This window comes from Denticeps clupeoides, chromosome 1 (assembly GCF_900700375.1).
Source record: "Denticeps clupeoides chromosome 1, fDenClu1.1, whole genome shotgun sequence".
Classification (NCBI taxonomy): domain Eukaryota; kingdom Metazoa; phylum Chordata; class Actinopteri; order Clupeiformes; family Denticipitidae; genus Denticeps; species Denticeps clupeoides.
The window spans coordinates 12,278,939-12,295,665 of NC_041707.1; the positions used below are offsets into that span (position 1 = coordinate 12,278,939).

General features: G+C 47.0%; 1 protein-coding gene and 1 long non-coding RNA gene across 3 annotated transcripts in view; both read right to left on the reverse strand.

Annotated features, from left to right (window-relative positions):
• runx3 (RUNX family transcription factor 3) overlaps nucleotides 1-3,489 on the reverse strand; it is a 42,352-nt gene extending 38,863 nt beyond the window's left edge. Inside the window, exons 1-2 of one of the 2 annotated variants that reach the window (XM_028970080.1) lie at nucleotides 3,373-3,489; nucleotides 2,905-3,027 (exon numbers count right to left, since the gene is read on the reverse strand). In XM_028970080.1, the coding sequence (XP_028825913.1) occupies nucleotides 2,905-2,962 (58 nt within the window). In that variant the 5' untranslated portion in view covers nucleotides 2,963-3,027; nucleotides 3,373-3,489. Of the gene's footprint in view, nucleotides 1-2,904; nucleotides 3,028-3,372 lie in introns of those variants that run through there. The other variant, XM_028970089.1, reaches the window with a different exon arrangement.
• Nucleotides 3,490-5,104: 1,615 nt separating this feature from the next.
• On the reverse strand, nucleotides 5,105-16,169 carry LOC114795965 (uncharacterized). Its single transcript, XR_003750577.1, has 4 exons — nucleotides 16,112-16,169; nucleotides 15,655-15,797; nucleotides 6,696-6,768; nucleotides 5,105-6,591 (listed from the first exon to the last, which is right to left on the reverse strand). It is a non-coding gene; the product is annotated as an uncharacterized LOC114795965 (long non-coding RNA).
• Nucleotides 16,170-16,727: the final 558 nt, after the last annotated feature.

Consider the following 16,727-nt stretch of genomic DNA (forward strand, 5'->3'; position numbering starts at 1 on the left):
AGTGTGATTACCAGTTGCCACTGGGGCTACTCAGTTGGCACCTGTTTACCTGGTGGCCTAGCGGATAAGGAAACGGGCCCATAATCTGAAAGTTGCCAGTTCGAATCCCGATCAGCCAAGGTGGCACTGAGCAAAGCACTGTCCCCCACACACTGCTCCCCGGGCGCCTGTCATGGCTGCCCGCTGCTCACCAAGGGTGATGGTTAAAAGCAGAGGACACATTTGGTCGTGTGCACCGTGTGTGTTTCACAATGACAATCACTTCACATTCACTTTGAATATTAATTATTGAGTCCTTAATTCTCAAAGCTGCTGTTCATTAGGTTCGAGTCACCAGGTCCTTTTATAAATGGGTTGTCCTGCAGTGTCCTTTATTGTCTCTACTGTTTGATGTTGAACATTTTGTGTTTGTATTCTTTGTGTTTGGCCTTTTTTCTTTTTGATTATTAAAATTCAACTGTTTTTCTTCAAGTGTGTGTGCCTCATCTCTCCTTATCCGCCATGGAATAACAAAATGTAGTGTTTTTTTTTTTTTTTGCCGCACATTTCACAAGATTTGGCTCTTTCAATAAATAAGTAACCAATAAGCATTACAATGTATTAAAATTTGCATAGCCCCTACCTTGGATCAGAAAATAATCACAAGAAATTAAATAATAGCCACAACATTAGCCATAACATTTGCAATGAATCCAAACTACTCCTAAAATTCAAACTGCAGCTAAACACTAAATAATAACTCAAATTAACTTTCCAGATAAGCTATATAAGTACAACCTATAAATATTTTACATAATTATGTAGTATAAGGTAAGGTAATGCATGCATTTTAAATTTCACCTTTATGCTAACGACCTGTCTTTTCTACGTCCGCCTCAAGAAAACAGGCACATGCTCTGTTCAGCCATTGCTTAAATGTCTTTATGATATAAAAGCCAGGATGGCTCTTAACTTTTTAAAATTCAATGATAAAAAGACTGAGGTTATGGTCAATATCCACCCGTAATTCATTTTAAAATACCTTTTCTTGCCTTGAAAGCCCTCCATGGCCTTGCCCCATCCTATCTCTTTGAGCTGCTCCAGCCTTATACACCCTCTCGCTCCCACAGGTCAGCTGATCAGCTGCTCCTGAGTGTTCCCAGGAATAAAGCGCAAATTTAGAGGAGATCGTGTTTTTTCTGTAGATCTGCCTCTAGAGATTCAACAGGTCTCTTCTCTGTTAGTTTTTAAACCCTTTAGATTTAGATTTTGGATTTAGGTTTAAACTTCGCTGATTTAATTTATCATGTTTTTAATTTTATTTTATGTGTTGCTAGTTTATTTATTGCCCTAACTGATTTGTCCTGTGTTGGTGGCTTTACAGAGCTTTATAAAGCTGGATTGGACCTGGTAAACACATTGAATTGCTGGTCAATTCTGAAACGCCAATTCATTTGTAGTTCCCATGGAAATTTCTCAATTCCTTTATTTGTGTTTGGTGAGAAAACATTAGTATTTATTTAGATTTAATTGGTTGATTCAAATAATTCTGTTTAAGTGAGGTAAATTTAAATTAGAATTAGCTTCGTTTTGGTGGTCTAAATTGCTAAAAATTATTGTTTTGAATTTGTATTTTTTATTATACTTGAATTAAATCTCTTTCTGTGCCTATACATACAAATTCACACCAGTGTTACTGCCCATTTTGATCTGATTGTGTGAAACAGATGCACAATAAGTGAAGTGAAAATGGTTGTTTCAAGGGACAGGGCTTGTGAGGTGGAAATCTGTACATCCCACTGAAACGCTAGTGACCATCAGTTTTTGAAAGCCTTGTTCTGCAGATTTGTGTTCGTGTGTATGGTGGGTGTGGGTCTCAATGGCACTTTGCAAATGCTCTGTTAACAGTAATGCTAGTAATGCTTCTTGTAGCTGTCTCTAATTAGCAAAAGCATAAAGGCCGCAATCAGAGAAAAACAAATTGTAGAAGGAGGATGTCATAAAGGAACTTAGGAAATGCAGTTGCAAAGGACCCAAAAACCATGACTAGATGAAGCGACCCATGACAGGCTCCCATTAAACTAGCATGTCAACATTCCCATTAAACTAGCAAGTGCAAATGTGCTCCCAGCACGAAGTTTTAATTCAACATAACTTTTCATCTTGATTTTTGTTCAATTTCACATCCTGCCAAAGGAAGCCACAGTCATTTTTAGGAACTGTTAGGCCTCAATACCTTTCGACTTCATGACCACTTTGTAGTGGTAGCCATGGAAACAAATGGCCCTTTCGTTGGAAACGGACCCTGAAAGTCCTTTACCACAACATACGGTGGGTTCTTAACGTCAGAAAGGAAGAGGTTTAATGTTTTTCTTTTATTCATGCTGTGCTGTTCCAGTAAAAACCAGCTTCACCTCCACCCCCACCCCTCTCTGGGCCCAGTAAGGAAGCAGCCTATATAATGTGTGGTGAGCGACCCATTAGGGCTTTGCTCCATCAGTAGGTAATCAAACAGGCTCTCCTCTCCCGATCGTCTCTACCCAGAACTCGCACAGGGCGTAGATTTCATGCGGCCTAAGCAGCACTCTCACGTTCCCCAAACAAACACACACTGGCCAAGTCGAACTTTTGGGGTGCCGTTGTTAAATTACTTTTGAATGGAAGCAGCCCTTTGTATTTTTTCTTCTGCCTGTTTCTCTTTCACACCCAATGATGCTCACACAAACACAGACACACACTCCCGAGCCCTCATCTCCCACAGCTGCCAAACGGATGAAGCCACAACGAGGAGCATTTGAATCATCAAAAATTTCAACTTCCATTGGGCGCTCTCTGTCTCGCTCACTCTCTATCGCATGTTCACTGTATACTTGCGTAGCGCAATATGTGGCGGGTGAAGGTGGGTGGGAGGGACGTTCTGCTTACCTCTGAGAATACTGGTGGGGAAGGTGCCGAAGGAGTCGAAGATGCTGTTGGACGCCATGTCCTCGTAGCTGAGGCACCGTTGGTGGCGTTGTAGTCCGCCTCTTGAACCAAAAACAACCGGCCCTGGAGAGGAATGACGAGGATTAAAAACAGAAATAGAGAGAAAGGGTGAACTGTAGAGAGAGGGAGAGAGAGAGAGAGAGAGAGAGAGAGAGTGAGAGAGAGAGAGACATATCCTGGAACACGGCGTCCGTTTGCAACCAAGTATTTGGGGTTAGTGTGTACCACAGGAATCCCTAGCCACAAGGCTGCATAGAAAGCTGCATATGTGTGCACCAGAGAAAAGCAGACATTAAGAGAGAGAGAGAATATGTGTTTGTTTGTGTGTGTGAGGGAAAGAGTGGGTATCAAAAAGAAAAATAAAGTAGGAGGCAGAGACCAGATGGGGGTCTTGTGGACAGTTCTTACCGCTGGGGTCGAGGATGCTCCCGTCTGATGGTGGTTGCTGGTGGCTGGGTGGTTACGGGCACCGGGCTGTCTGGGTGGACCGATGGGTGGGCCGGTGGTTCAGGTGTCTGTCTGTGGAGTTGTTCTCTCTCTCCCTGGCCTCGAATTCCCTTGTGTGACTGGAGGACGATGCATCACATGTCATGTGAGGTCACAGGGCCTCCCCTCCCCTCTTTCTCTTTTGGTTTACAACCACACTGCCCCCCCTCTCGGTTTTCTGGTTTTACGTTGTGTTCTTCGCTCTGATTGGACAGTTTCCTAAAGGGGTTTCTTATTCACCAAGCATCTTCAACAGGTGTTCCTTTAAGGAACAAATGAAGTGAAATCATCATCAACAGGGAGGGCATGGCAGAGAGATGCGATTGGGAGGGATAGATTGGGCCATGACAGAGTGATTAGTGGTATGGGGTTGGGAGATCACCCCCAGTGTTTTTTCGGGTCGCCCATCAGCCTGTGTGGCATACAAATGCGTGTGTTCGTCTACACAGCAGTCTCACTGTGCCTCTCTACGAGTGCTGCAGTGGTTTTGGGTCTGAAAAACCAACCCTCCACCCTCACTTACCACTTGATAGTATCAGAATCCAGAGTTTCATGAGAAGCAGCAGCGTGAGGGCTCCACTTCATCAGAGATGCATTTTTCGGCTCAGATGTTAGTCACAGTGTCATCCGTAGTGCCTCTCCACCTACTCCAGCTTTCCTCTTTACTCATTTACTCATTTTACTCTGTTCTTAGTCATTGGTTTTCCAGAAACCCCACCCCACCATCACTACTTTTTCTTGCTCCCTCTGGCTGTTTTGCTCTGTACCTGTTTCAGGTGCAACCTGATTGTGGTTCACAGTGTGTCAGTACACTGTGAATTAGGTCCAGGAGAACCAGTTGCATGCTGTGTACCATGGGGCATTACACCACATACTTCTTTATTTCACTCCTGTTTCCTACCACTGTCTGGCTAGCCACATGACCTCAGTAGAACCAATCATGTGTGCATGCTCTGTTTGAATAATAATAACAACAATTAGGGAAAATAAGAAGAATTTCTGGGTAAAAAAAATGTATTTCCAAATTTTTGTTTTTGGTGGCATGTAGTTTACAAGTATGTATTGTACTGTATGTATATTCTTAGTAAAACTTTTGAAGTATGTTGATCTATGTAAGGTCAAAAATATGACCTTAAAAGAGTTCATGGTTGTCATATTTTATGTTACTCAAAGAGTTTGGACAGTCAACGTGACCTGTGCTGTATTGAGGTTGTGTGCCGGACATGCTGCTTAGCACCCGCATTGCCCTACTAATGAGCACTTGGAGTTGTTTATGCGGCAATGCAGAAAAATGACATGGTCCTTGTATGTCTGTGTGTCTGTATGTGTATGTGTGTTTGTGTGGTGTTGGTCAGCAGCAGCATGGAGAAAATGACACGGTTCCAATATGTGTGGCCCACATCCGAGCCCACAGCTTCTAGGCCTTTATCAGTACCAGTCCAACACAAATTTTTACCACATACACAACACCAACATGGTCAGATCATTTCATCTGTTGTCATGCGTTGACTCTATAAAAAAAAAATTCATTGATACATTTAAGAATTGAAAGAGTTGTACTTTAATTATGCTAAATACAAAATAGTAGAAGTATTTACTCAATTATTGGAAATTGTCAAGCCAGACTGACTTAATGTTAAAAAACATTGGTTATACATTTTTCTTGGACAAGCTTGTTAATTGTTAATGACACATTGTTAATTGTTAATGGCACATAGAGGTACAACATACAGGTTACAACAAAACTATAAAATACAACAAAATTATTACGATAATTTCAAAGTTCATGGCCAGCGAGACGTGTTAAAAAAGGAGTCACAATGCAATTGCACCTTGGTTCTTAAACTGTAGTATGTGTAATATTGATGGTACTAGGCTGCCCCTAATGGTGCTGGTTGTGTTTGACATTTTTGAAGTTATTAACAGATGCAGTGTTTGTATTATTGTTAATTTTCTCAAAGTGTTACAGTTAGTATGTCGCTTGTTTTTTTGATGACAATTTTTTTTCATAGTAGTAATAGTATTGCGTACTGCGTAAAGGAAAAATAGTAAAAATGGTCTACTCTATTTTATTGCCAGTCATATTGGTGTCATGATCCGGTCGGGAAGGGGTTACTCCCCTCCCCCGTTAGTCCTGTGTAAAGTTTCCTAATCGTGTTCACCTGTGTCTCATTGTATAAAGTTGCTCATCTCATCTCATCATTTCCGATCACCTGCCTTGTCATGCCAAATGGCTGTGACAATTGGCAGTATTAGAAATGCAACTATTTTTTGAGAAAATAATTCTTTATTTAACTGGACAATACCCTACAATGTGTAGGGTTGTGCAGAAATTGGCTGTGGACTTTCTTTTAGATAAACCACACTGAAACTCAACAGGATTTAAAAATCAATGACGTGTTACACGGTTCTGGTTTGAAACATGACTTGACCACAACAATAACCCCTCAACAGAACCACCAGTGCACATCTCTTAAGGAGATGGCATGATTGTCCATAGAATCAATGACTGTTGTAAATGTAGTTCTTTTTTCATGAACTATGCAATTCAAACATTTGTACAGTCACAGTGATGAGGATTGGACTTTCCCATCTTGTGGTTTGTTGATAAAAGCAGCTGCTTCATGGCCCTATCTTAGCCATGTTGTTATGGGACCAGTTGGTCGAAGGAACTTTGTGGCATGGGGTATTTTTCTCTTGTTTATCAGGCCCCTATATTTAAGCTTAATATAACTCCTGTTTTGCTGAGAAAACTGTGGTGGCTTTAATGGTTGCCCGCGTCCCCTCCGCCTTTCGGGTGTGGCTGGTGGGGTTGAGAGGGCCGAGTGCGGTTGTCGGCTCAGCTGCGCAGGGTCTTATTTTGTGGTGTAAAAATTGCAGGCTCGCCCATATGTTCCCCATAAACAGGGAATGTTAGCGTGGGACTGGAGGAGGGTTTCATAATGAAGTGGCCATTATTGCATCAAACGCACTGGAGTCAGGCCCACTGTCGGCCCACCACTTTTCTGCCTGCTTTCCCCAACAGTGGGAGACAATGAAGGCCAAACAGTCAGGGTCTTACACTGTGATTTTTTTAACATGTCACAGACAAGTCATATTACTCATAAGATCACAAACTCTTTGGAACCAGAGAACCTAAAGCTGTGAAAAGAAATGAAAAAGAGGGGACACCTCATTGGAATAATCACAATACAGAATGAAATGGGAAAAAAATTGCAAATGTCTGCAAAATACATAGTACACACCCAGAGCTAGCAAGATCAGGCAATAACCCACTGGACGAGGAGCCAAACTCCTGCATGGGGATCAGTTGTGGTGCTGGGTGTAGAGCCATTCCCAGGTCAGGTGATGGTAGAAAACAAGACAAAAACATGGTTTTAAAAACTCATAATGCTAGAATGGCCTCAGGCTACTGCCGCCGTAACACTAACATGTTTACGCCAGTTATTTCAGTTCACTATTTAAATTGAACAAACTCTACTGATGCATGAACACATCACTGATATAACCACAAAGGGACTTCCTTTCTGAATTGATGTTTTGTTTCTTTTTTATTTAGACAGATAATAAAAAAGAAAGAAGAAAACAGCATCCAGCATCCAGGTCCTTCAATGGTCCTGTAAAAGTCAAAGTCAAAGTCAGCTTTATTGCCATCTCACTATATACACAGAGAGGCAAGATTGTGAAGCTTTGGAGATTAACAGTGTGCAAAAGGACAGTGCAATGAAATAACACACAACACATTACAGAGTGCAAATGGAATAACACACAACTCAAAAACATGACAAAGGACATTGTGCACTGACCTGTTAAGTAGTTCAGGTCAAAGCAAACCAGGCTGACAAGTAGCAGCAATATGACAATATATCAGTGTATGGATGCATTTAGCATATGGTGTATATGGTACATGATGTAATATTATAATAATTACAGTAGTGGTGATATGACATGATGATAATAATAATAATATCACAGTGTGAGGCGGTGAGAGATTAAAGTGTAGGGTGTAATACTTCAAGTACTTTCAAGTAATTAGTTGTCATGTTAGACATAGCTGAAAGTTTCTTCGGAGAAACTGTGCTCATGGTAATTAAATCAACACAATTTGCACAAAATACATCTTAAAAATAAGTTTAGAATTTACGTTGCTTGGCATTTGTTCTGTTAGATAAATGCCTGTCTTCCTCAAGTCTTTCCCCATGGTTCCTCTTTCTGAAATGCTGTGTGGCAACTGGGAAACTCAAAGCAACCACTTCTCTCTAGACTCTGTGAAAATGTCTCTTTTGCCAGATGCACCACACCTGCCTTGTTCGCAACACTTTTTAAAGTCGCTCCCACAGGTACCTGAGAATCAAAACGTCCATGTTATTCTACGTAACTGTTGCACACACACCAATAAAAAGACGAAAAAAAATTCCATTAATGTTACTGAAATTGTCTGTTCACACACTGTTTTTTCATTCTCCCCGCGAGAAATGTTTTCTGTAAAAAGCAATCTGTTAGCACCCACTCACAAAATGAAAAAAAAAGATTTTAGATTTTTAGTGGAACAGTTTTGTGGGTGCCTTGGCTCAGCAGCGGAGATGTTTCAGTTTAGAAATCAATCTGCTGCTTGCTCATCCTGAATGGGGCCCTGGCAGCTTTGTGCAAGATCTCCAAAAGTGAGCCAACCTCTGAATTGAATTGAATTGACTAAATTCAGGTGTTCTTGAAGTGTTGTTTGACAGTTTGACCCGAACATTTTGTGTATTACTGGGACAGTTTTAGTGGTGAAAATTCATTGTACTGTTAAGATTAAAATGGTGTTTGAGGTCGGTGACTAAATGCTCATGACTGGGTTAACAGCCTATGAAATGACACTCATTGTAAACAGAGTTTTGTGTCTAACATATCTGCAGTTTCAAGCCACACACCATCTGTGCTGTGTGGGGTGTAAGTAGTCGGCCTTCCCTTTTGATTGTTGGCTGGTGCATGGGCAAAACTTTTTTTGTGGCATCTCCCATCTCCAGGGCCCAAGAAAGCCACAGTGAAACCTCACAACACTCCAACTCTTGTCTGACCCAAACCTACACCAGATCAGACCATGGTCTACCCAAGAAATCCGGCAGCTGCCACCAACCTCAGGAAGCGTACTTCAAACCAGTTCTCAGCAACACTCAGTGCACATTAGCAGCAAATGAGAACGTGGTGCCTTTGCTTGCATTTCACTTGTGTAAAAAAAAAACAACAAAAAAAACACCCGTGCCAACCTATCGTGTGACATTCTTGGCTCGGTTGATGGCTGTACACCCTCACAGTTACTGGTTGTTTTTCTCTCTGCAGTATGTTTTATAACCTGTCTGTGTTTTGCATGCTGACTTCCTGTGGCGCAGACAGAGGTTTTCTATGTGACAGACGGCGCTGAGAACAGGGCTCTCAGGCAGGATGTCGCTTCACACTGCTGATTCTGTTCACTGTACAAGGCCAGATCCTCAAGCTGCCGTGCATTGCCTTGTGTGTGTGTGTGTGTATGTGCGTGTGTGTGTGCAAGCCACATTGGCTGTGTGTTGTGTGTGTTCTTTCATGTGCTCAGATTAGAGTGTACTTAATTTATCTTGTGATATGAAACTGTGTTGTCACCACATTGAGGGCAAACTAGACAGACACAGGACAACAAGAGATTCTGATGCATGACAAACTTCTGTGTGTGTGTGTGTGTGTGTGTGTACTGAGCAAGAATCAAGTATACAAAGATAGGAAAGATAAAAATATTAATGAATTAAAAACTACAAATACATAAGGAAAACAGTCTAGCTTCTTGTTTTAGGGTACTGATTTTTGAGGTGGGATTACGTCTAACATGGAGTGTAATAAAGTGTTTTTGTGTGTACATATGAGTGAAAGTGAAGTGATTGTCACACGTGATACACAGCAGCACAGCACACAGTGCACACAGTGAAATTTGTCCTTTGCATTTAACCCATCACCCTGTGTGAGCAGTGGGCAGCCATGACAGGCGCCCGGGGAGCAGTGTGTGGGGACTTTGCTCAGTGGCACCTCAGTGTTACCTTGGCAGATCGGACCAGCAACCTTCTGATTACGGGGCCGCTTCCTTAACCACTAGGTCACCACTGCCTGTTCATGGGCTTTTGTGCAGGTTGGAAGAGGAGATTTTGTGACAAGTGTGTGTGGGCAGTCGTGTACTTGTCATCCAAGTGACAAGTATAACATGGATTATTTATTTCATATAGAAGAATGTCTTTTAACATAAATAATTATGTTCACGGATATGGATAATGAAGGCCTGGTCTGATTTTTTTTTTTCTGCAAGTAGATTGCCACATACACCTCTTCACGGTAAGATGTCAACTAGGAAGGCAGTTTTAATAACGTGGCTGATCGGGAAATTGGTTTTGTCTGACCTGTTTGGTATATTATCTCTCAGTATCTGATTAGGACATGGTGCCCTGACACAAAAACACCTAAAATGACTTTGTTGGTCTGTTGTGGCTATGAATGTGTTAAAAAACACTCAGCACACATCACTACTTTACAAAGGAAGAGAACTGCCATCTCTGCCACGTCTGCAGATAATCAAACTCTCGGCCGTTTTAACTGTTGTTGTTTTTTTTTTTCTAATCTTGTAATAGCTTAGATGTGCGAAAGAGGCAGAAAGAGGTGATAAGGATGCAGCGGTGGCTTTGCGTTGGCTGAGAAGATGACACGAAAAGGCTGCAGGGTGATGCAAAAGCAAGATAGAGCCAGGAAACTGTTGTAGGGCACGAGAGTTCGGTTGGCAAATGCATGAGAAGGCTATGAGAGAAGACCCGTTTCTTCCTCCCTTTTCATGTGGGGACAGTTTGCTTTAGTCTCCTTTTCTTGTGTTTGCTTTTTATTTCTGTTAAAACCACACACACCAGTATCTGTTGGAATTATTCCACAAAATCTGAATATGGTTGCTTTTTGGGCAACATGTGGATAAGGCAGAAAAACCACATTCATAGCTGCATTGCAGCAGTGGCTAGACAGAACACAAAAATCAGATGTATTGTTTTAGATTTTTCAGCGGATTTTAACGTTAATTTATTCACATAGAATAATTATGTACATATTAGTCCTGTCAATCAATACAAAAATGCAATGTGAAAAACTGTGTGTGTGTCAGGATTGCCTGCAGCTGGGCTCCACACCGGAATGCAATCCTGACGCCCCATAAATGCCGGAAGTTTTCGCCCGTTCGGGGTCGCTGGCATTTTCGTGGACTCTGCACGAACTTGACCTGGTTTTGTTATGAGTGTTTTGAGTTCTGGCAATCGCCACACGCCTACGGGTTAGTTTCAGTTCGTTATTTAAGTTAAATCGTTTTCGGCCACCGCGCCGCTGTTTATTTGTATTTCTTTATTGTTTGTATTAATAAAACCCCGTTCCCAGTATGTCAAACCTCTGCGCTTCCTTCCCTCGTAAGTCCGTAGACGTGACAGAATGCCAGCGACCCACCCAAAAGCGCAGAGGTGGAAAGCAGAGGAGAAGAAACGCCGCGAAGGACGCAGCGCGGCGCGGCGAACGCGAACGCCAGGGGAGAGACGCGCCGCCCGTTCTGGTGGAGCGTTTTCTCCCCGAGAAGCCGTGGTACGCGGCGCCGCGTGATGACGTCACCCCCGGTAAACTCCGCGAAACCCGGAAGCGACAACGTCAGCGGGTGAGTGGGCGGAGCGAGGACGTTGGCGTCGGCAGCAGCGAGGAAGTGACTTGGGCAGCGAGCGCAGAAGATGCGACCCCCCCGATCTTCGCCATGTCGAGCCAAGAACTCTGCGCTCTGCTGGCCAGGCTCCCCGTGGACTGGGACGACACGGACGACGACGAGAGCACGGGAGACGAGAGTTGGGCTCCGCCCATCGCGCCAGTCTGCGATCGTCGCAAGGTCCGTGGGGACCCACGTCACTTCCAGGGGGGTGAGAAGCGACAACAACGGCGGCGTCCCTCCAGCGACGGGATGGGCAGCCTCCAGCCCGAATGGCCAGAGTACTGTCCCTGGGAGTTGATCGCACCCTGGGTCCAGGATGTCCGCAGGGTGGACGACCCTTGGAGTCACCGGTGGGAGGACACGGATGACGAAAGCGATGATGACGTGGATTTTCGGTGGGCGGTCGGTGCCGGGATGGCTCCGCCCAGCGTGCGCGTCCGAGATCATCGCGGCGTCCGTGATGACCCATGTGACTTCCGGGGGTACGAGGTTGACACGGACGACGACCAGGATGACGCCGTTTGGGCAGTCGGTGCCGGGATGGCTCCGCCCATCGCGCCCATCCAGGAGCGTCACGAGGTCCGTGGAGACCCACGTCCCTCCCAGCAGTGTGAGGAAAGCTGGTGGAAGAGGGCGACGGGAGGTCGCCAGCCAGCAACTGCGCTGCCGGGACTGCCTCGCAGGGAATCCTCCATTCCTGCTCCAGTCGCCGACCCGCCTTCCCTCTGCCCGGACGTTCCCCAGCGAAATGGCAGCGCAGCACCAGCGTCCACACCTGCTGGAGAAGACGTCCACCCCCCTCCACACCACACACCTACCACCATCTCCAGCGACGTGCCCAGCCCAGTGTGGGACCGCCCAATTGTCCCGGGACCCTTCAGTGGGGCAGCAGACACAGACGAGATCACTACCATCCTCACGTGTCTGACTGGATCAGCATGGGGCTGGAGCACAACCCTCTGGCAGCAGGGAGAGACAGACAGGAGTTTTCGGGACTTCCAACAGAGACTGAGGGCGGAGTTTGATCGGCCTGAGCCAGGGATCGAACTCTGCCCCTCCACCACATCCAGTGCCAGTCAGGATCCGGGGCAAGAAGACCCAGCACTGGTGGGCGACGAGAAGGTCGCTCCTCCCGAGATCCTGGCTGTGCCCCCTGAGGAGGTCCCGGAGAGCCCAGAGAGGGAGCCAGACGACCCTCTCTTCTGTCTGTCTCTGTCTGTGTGTGTCTGTGTGGCATATGTGTCCGTATGTCGCCCCCACTTCTCCTCTTTGTGTCCACCAGATGGCGACCCAGCCGCGGAGCCGAACCCCAGGGAGGAGGTTCCTGACCCGAATGTGCTGGTCCAAGGCGAGGTGGACAAGCCCCAAGGTACCCCTAAGTCCAGCCGGGGGGGGTGCTCCCCCAAAGAATTTTTTGGGGGGGTGCAGTTCGGGTTGGGGACTCCTCCTGAGGGGAGGGGAGGTGGGGAAGCGATGGAGCTGGGTCCTCCGGTAGCCAGTGAGGAGGGCGGGCCAGGCATGGGCCTGCTTCTGCCTCCAGAGGGGTGGAGCGCCATAGAGCCCCCGGGTAGGCATGAGGACCCAGCTGGGACAGGCAGGAAGAGGGCCTGCTTGTCCCAACGGACGCAGAAGGGGCTAGCCGGATGGTCTGGCAATGCCCCCCCCTTGGCACCAGGGCCGTGCAGCGAGAGGGGCTGCATAGTCCCAGAAGGCACCAGCCTGGCGTGCCTGGAACAGTCGCCGGAGGCTCTGGGACAATCTCCCTGCGCGGTGCAGGGGGTGACACTAGACGTGTCAGAGGGGACATGTGGAGACAGGGCCCACACGTACCCAGATGGATCGGCCCTGATTATTGTGTGCAGGTACGGGAGTCCGGGGCCGCCATGCGGGACCACGCCGGGGAGCCAGGCCGAGGGTCCGGGGCCGCCATGCGGGACCACGCCGGGGAGCCAGGCCGAGGGTCCGGGGCCGCCAAGCGGGACCACGCCGGGGAGCCAGGCCGAGGGTCCGGGGCCGCCAAGCGGGACCACGCCGGGGAGCCAGGCCGAGGGTCCGGGGCCGCCATGCGGGACCACGCCGGGGAGCCAGGCCGAGGGTCCGGGGCAGTCATGCGGGACCACGCCGGGGAGCCAGGCCGAGGGTCCGGGGCCGCCATGCGGGACCACGCCGGGGAGCCAGGCCGAGGGTCCGGGGCAGTCATGCGGGACCACGCCGGGGAGCCAGGCCGAGGGTCCGGGGCCGCCAAGCGGGACCACGCCGGGGAGCCAGCCCGAGGGACCGGGGCCGCCACGCCTGACCACGCCGGGGAGCCAGCCCGAGGGACCGGGGCCGCCACGCCTGACCACGCCGGGGAGCCAGCCCGAGGGACCGGGGCCGCCACGCCTGACCACGCCGGGGAGCCAGCCCGAGGGACCGGGGCCGCCACGCCTGACCACGCCGGGGAGCCAGCCCGAGGGACCGGGGCCGCCACGCCTGACCACGCCGGGGAGCCAGCCCGAAGGACCGGGTCCTCCAAGGGGAGGATACAGCAGGGCAGGAGCCCTGTGGTTGCCGCCGTCCGCCCCGCCGCCTCCACTGATGGTACTGTTGGGGCTCCGAGGACGTAGCCCTTGGAGGGGGGGCTCTGTCAGGATTGCCTGCAGCTGGGCTCCACACCGGAATGCAATCCTGACGCCCCATAAATGCCGGAAGTTTTCGCCCGTTCGGGGTCGCTGGCATTTTCGTGGACTCTGCACGAACTTGACCTGGTTTTGTTATGAGTGTTTTGAGTTCTGGCAATCGCCACACGCCTACGGGTTAGTTTCAGTTCGTTATTTAAGTTAAATCGTTTTCGGCCACCGCGCCGCTGTTTATTTGTATTTCTTTATTGTTTGTATTAATAAAACCCCGTTCCCAGTATGTCAAACCTCTGCGCTTCCTTCCCTCGTAAGTCCGTAGTCGTGACAGTGTGTTTAAATATTTCCATCTGGTCATGCCTTATTTGCACTTCAAAAAACTTGTCCAGATGCATCAGATGCAGGGCCGACACGCGTCAAACACTTGAGTGTGGCTCCGTGTGGCTCCATTTGAAAACAATGTAAATGTGCACACAAAATTGACCCTGTGTGTGTGTACGTGTATATCTATAAACAGGCAAAAACAGAGTAGTTCAGGATGCCTTTCACTGTGTGATCACCTGTCAAACGAGTAAGAATTCTGGCTCTCGCAGACACGTTAGTTGGCCTTCAAGACGCCCTCCAATCCTACACTCATTACCTGTATTAATTTTTTATTTTTTTTGTGAAACTGAAGTGATTGTCATTGTGAAACACTGCAGCACAGCACACGGTGACACAACAAGATATGTCCCCTGCATTTAACCCATCATCCTTGGTGAGCAGTGGTAGGCATGAAAGGTGCCCGGGAAGCAGTCTGTGGGCACGATACAGCTTAGCGGCACCTTGCGGTTTGGGGGCCTTCCAATTACGAGCCGCTTCCTTACCTGCTAGGCCACAGGGTCTCCCTGCTCAAGCCAGCACATGTCCAGGCCCATCTGAAGTTTGCCAAAAAACAACTGGATGATCCAGCGGATGGGAGAAGTTCATGTGGTCAGATAAGACAAAAGTAGAACTGGTATGAAATGCACTCACCGTCTTTGGAGGAAAAACGAGTACAATCTCTTGTGTAAACAGAAAATTTAATATCTTCTTTCTTTGCAAAAACCGTCAGTGTATCAAATACTTTGTTTTAGCACTGTATATATTATGTGTGGTGCTTTGACAGATATGTGTATAAATTAATCAACCTTTGCCTCTAAAAGTGTGTTTTTTCCTAACTGTGCACCATGTAATTAAATAGTTCACCATTTAACGCATTAGATGCTGTATTCAGTTGCGTCGGCTCTATTTAAAACTGCAGTGGCAAATGTTGGTTACGGTTCCAATTAAACCTTTTTTTTTAAATCAGAAAAGTGTGAGTCACCAGCCACCGCAGGCCTCAGGCAGGGGCACATTTGCCGCAGCCTGCTGGCTGCTGCTTTCAGAGTAGAACGTGTGGTGTGCCTGACCTGCTTTAGCTCTCATCTCTCAGTACACACTCATCTCCAAACACTCACGCTGCACCGGCCTGCAGCGTGGCAGGGGACACCTGAGAGAGTGTGTGTGTGTTCATGTGTGCATATGTGGCTGTGTGCGTACAAGGTGACAGTGACGTTGCAATCGATACGCATGTTTCCCTCTTTGCGTGGCTGAATTTGTGTTTATATGTAATTTTTCTTCATTTTTGACTGATCATCTTGGGCTCATTAGGGTGCTTTATGAGCTGAGCGTGACGAGCTGTTCTCTGAGCACCCAGGCCATTATCTGAGGTGCACCCCTTCATCTCTTCTGTTGGCTTTTTCCTCTCTCCCTCTAGTCCTTGTTCTTCTGATGTTACTTTAATATCAGAGCTCATTTCTCTCTGTCAGCTGTGTGTGTGTGTTTGTGTCTGAATGGGCCCCTTACCGCTGGTTCTTGTGGATTAGGGTGTTGGCATGTGGCTGATGTATGGGCCGCGTCTGGCTTTGATTGCCACTGACAGCGTTCACTCTGTGGCCCAGGCCAGTCTGGGAGTCTCCATCAGTAAAACGGCTCCATACACACAAAACCTAAAAAAGAGCCCAGGGACAAATAGTCATTTTATTACATTTATAATAAATAAATATTAATGCATGCTGGTAAAATAATAAAATTGTATTACTTCTATTGCTAACAATAGTAATAACAAAAACACACATTAACACATAAATGTCACAGATACATATTACTAGTAAATTACATAACCACTCTTTCAAACAAGCTATTTGGTTTTCACAAGTTATTACAAACCATCGGACAGTAGAAATCGCAAAGGAAAAGTTTTGGGAATGAAAAGGCACAAATTAGAAACCTTTCGTTAGCAACTGTCATGCATTTTGATTACCGCTGTGCCTCCGCAGTGCTGCGCTTTCATGGGGTTTCATGTGAAAGTTGCTGTGAAGATATTATTGTGTGCTGTGTGTGTGGGGAGCGTATGATTTATCCTCACGTAACCGAAAGCAAACACTATCGCACCTCTGATCTTATCTCTCCATACCTGCCTTTTCCTTGCGTGTGTGTGTTATAGTGCGGTGTCTGTGGTGTGCTCATCCCTACCTCACCTGTTTAGAAACACAAATTGCACTTAATAAAGTATTTTTCGAAATGCCATTTGTATGAAAGGCCAATGTGCATTGCTCCACCCCCAAACACACACACGCACACACACTTGCTGTCCCTCGTTTCAGACTTCATGTGATTTCCCACGTTCTGCTCCTCTCCTCTTTTACGTCTCTCACACTATTTACTTTTAATTGTAGAACAGGTCAGATGCACCCGTTTCACATTTCATTTTAGGATCATTCGGTCAGACAGCAGGTGCCTCGCGCATCCAGGACTCTGTCACTCTTCTTCTCTTCTTCTCCCTCCCCCCTTCCCCATTTCTCTCTCTCATGCCGTTTGTCTGTTTGGTGGAGAGTAAGCAGCCAGGTGCTTGCTGACACGCAGGGGCTCTGTGGTTG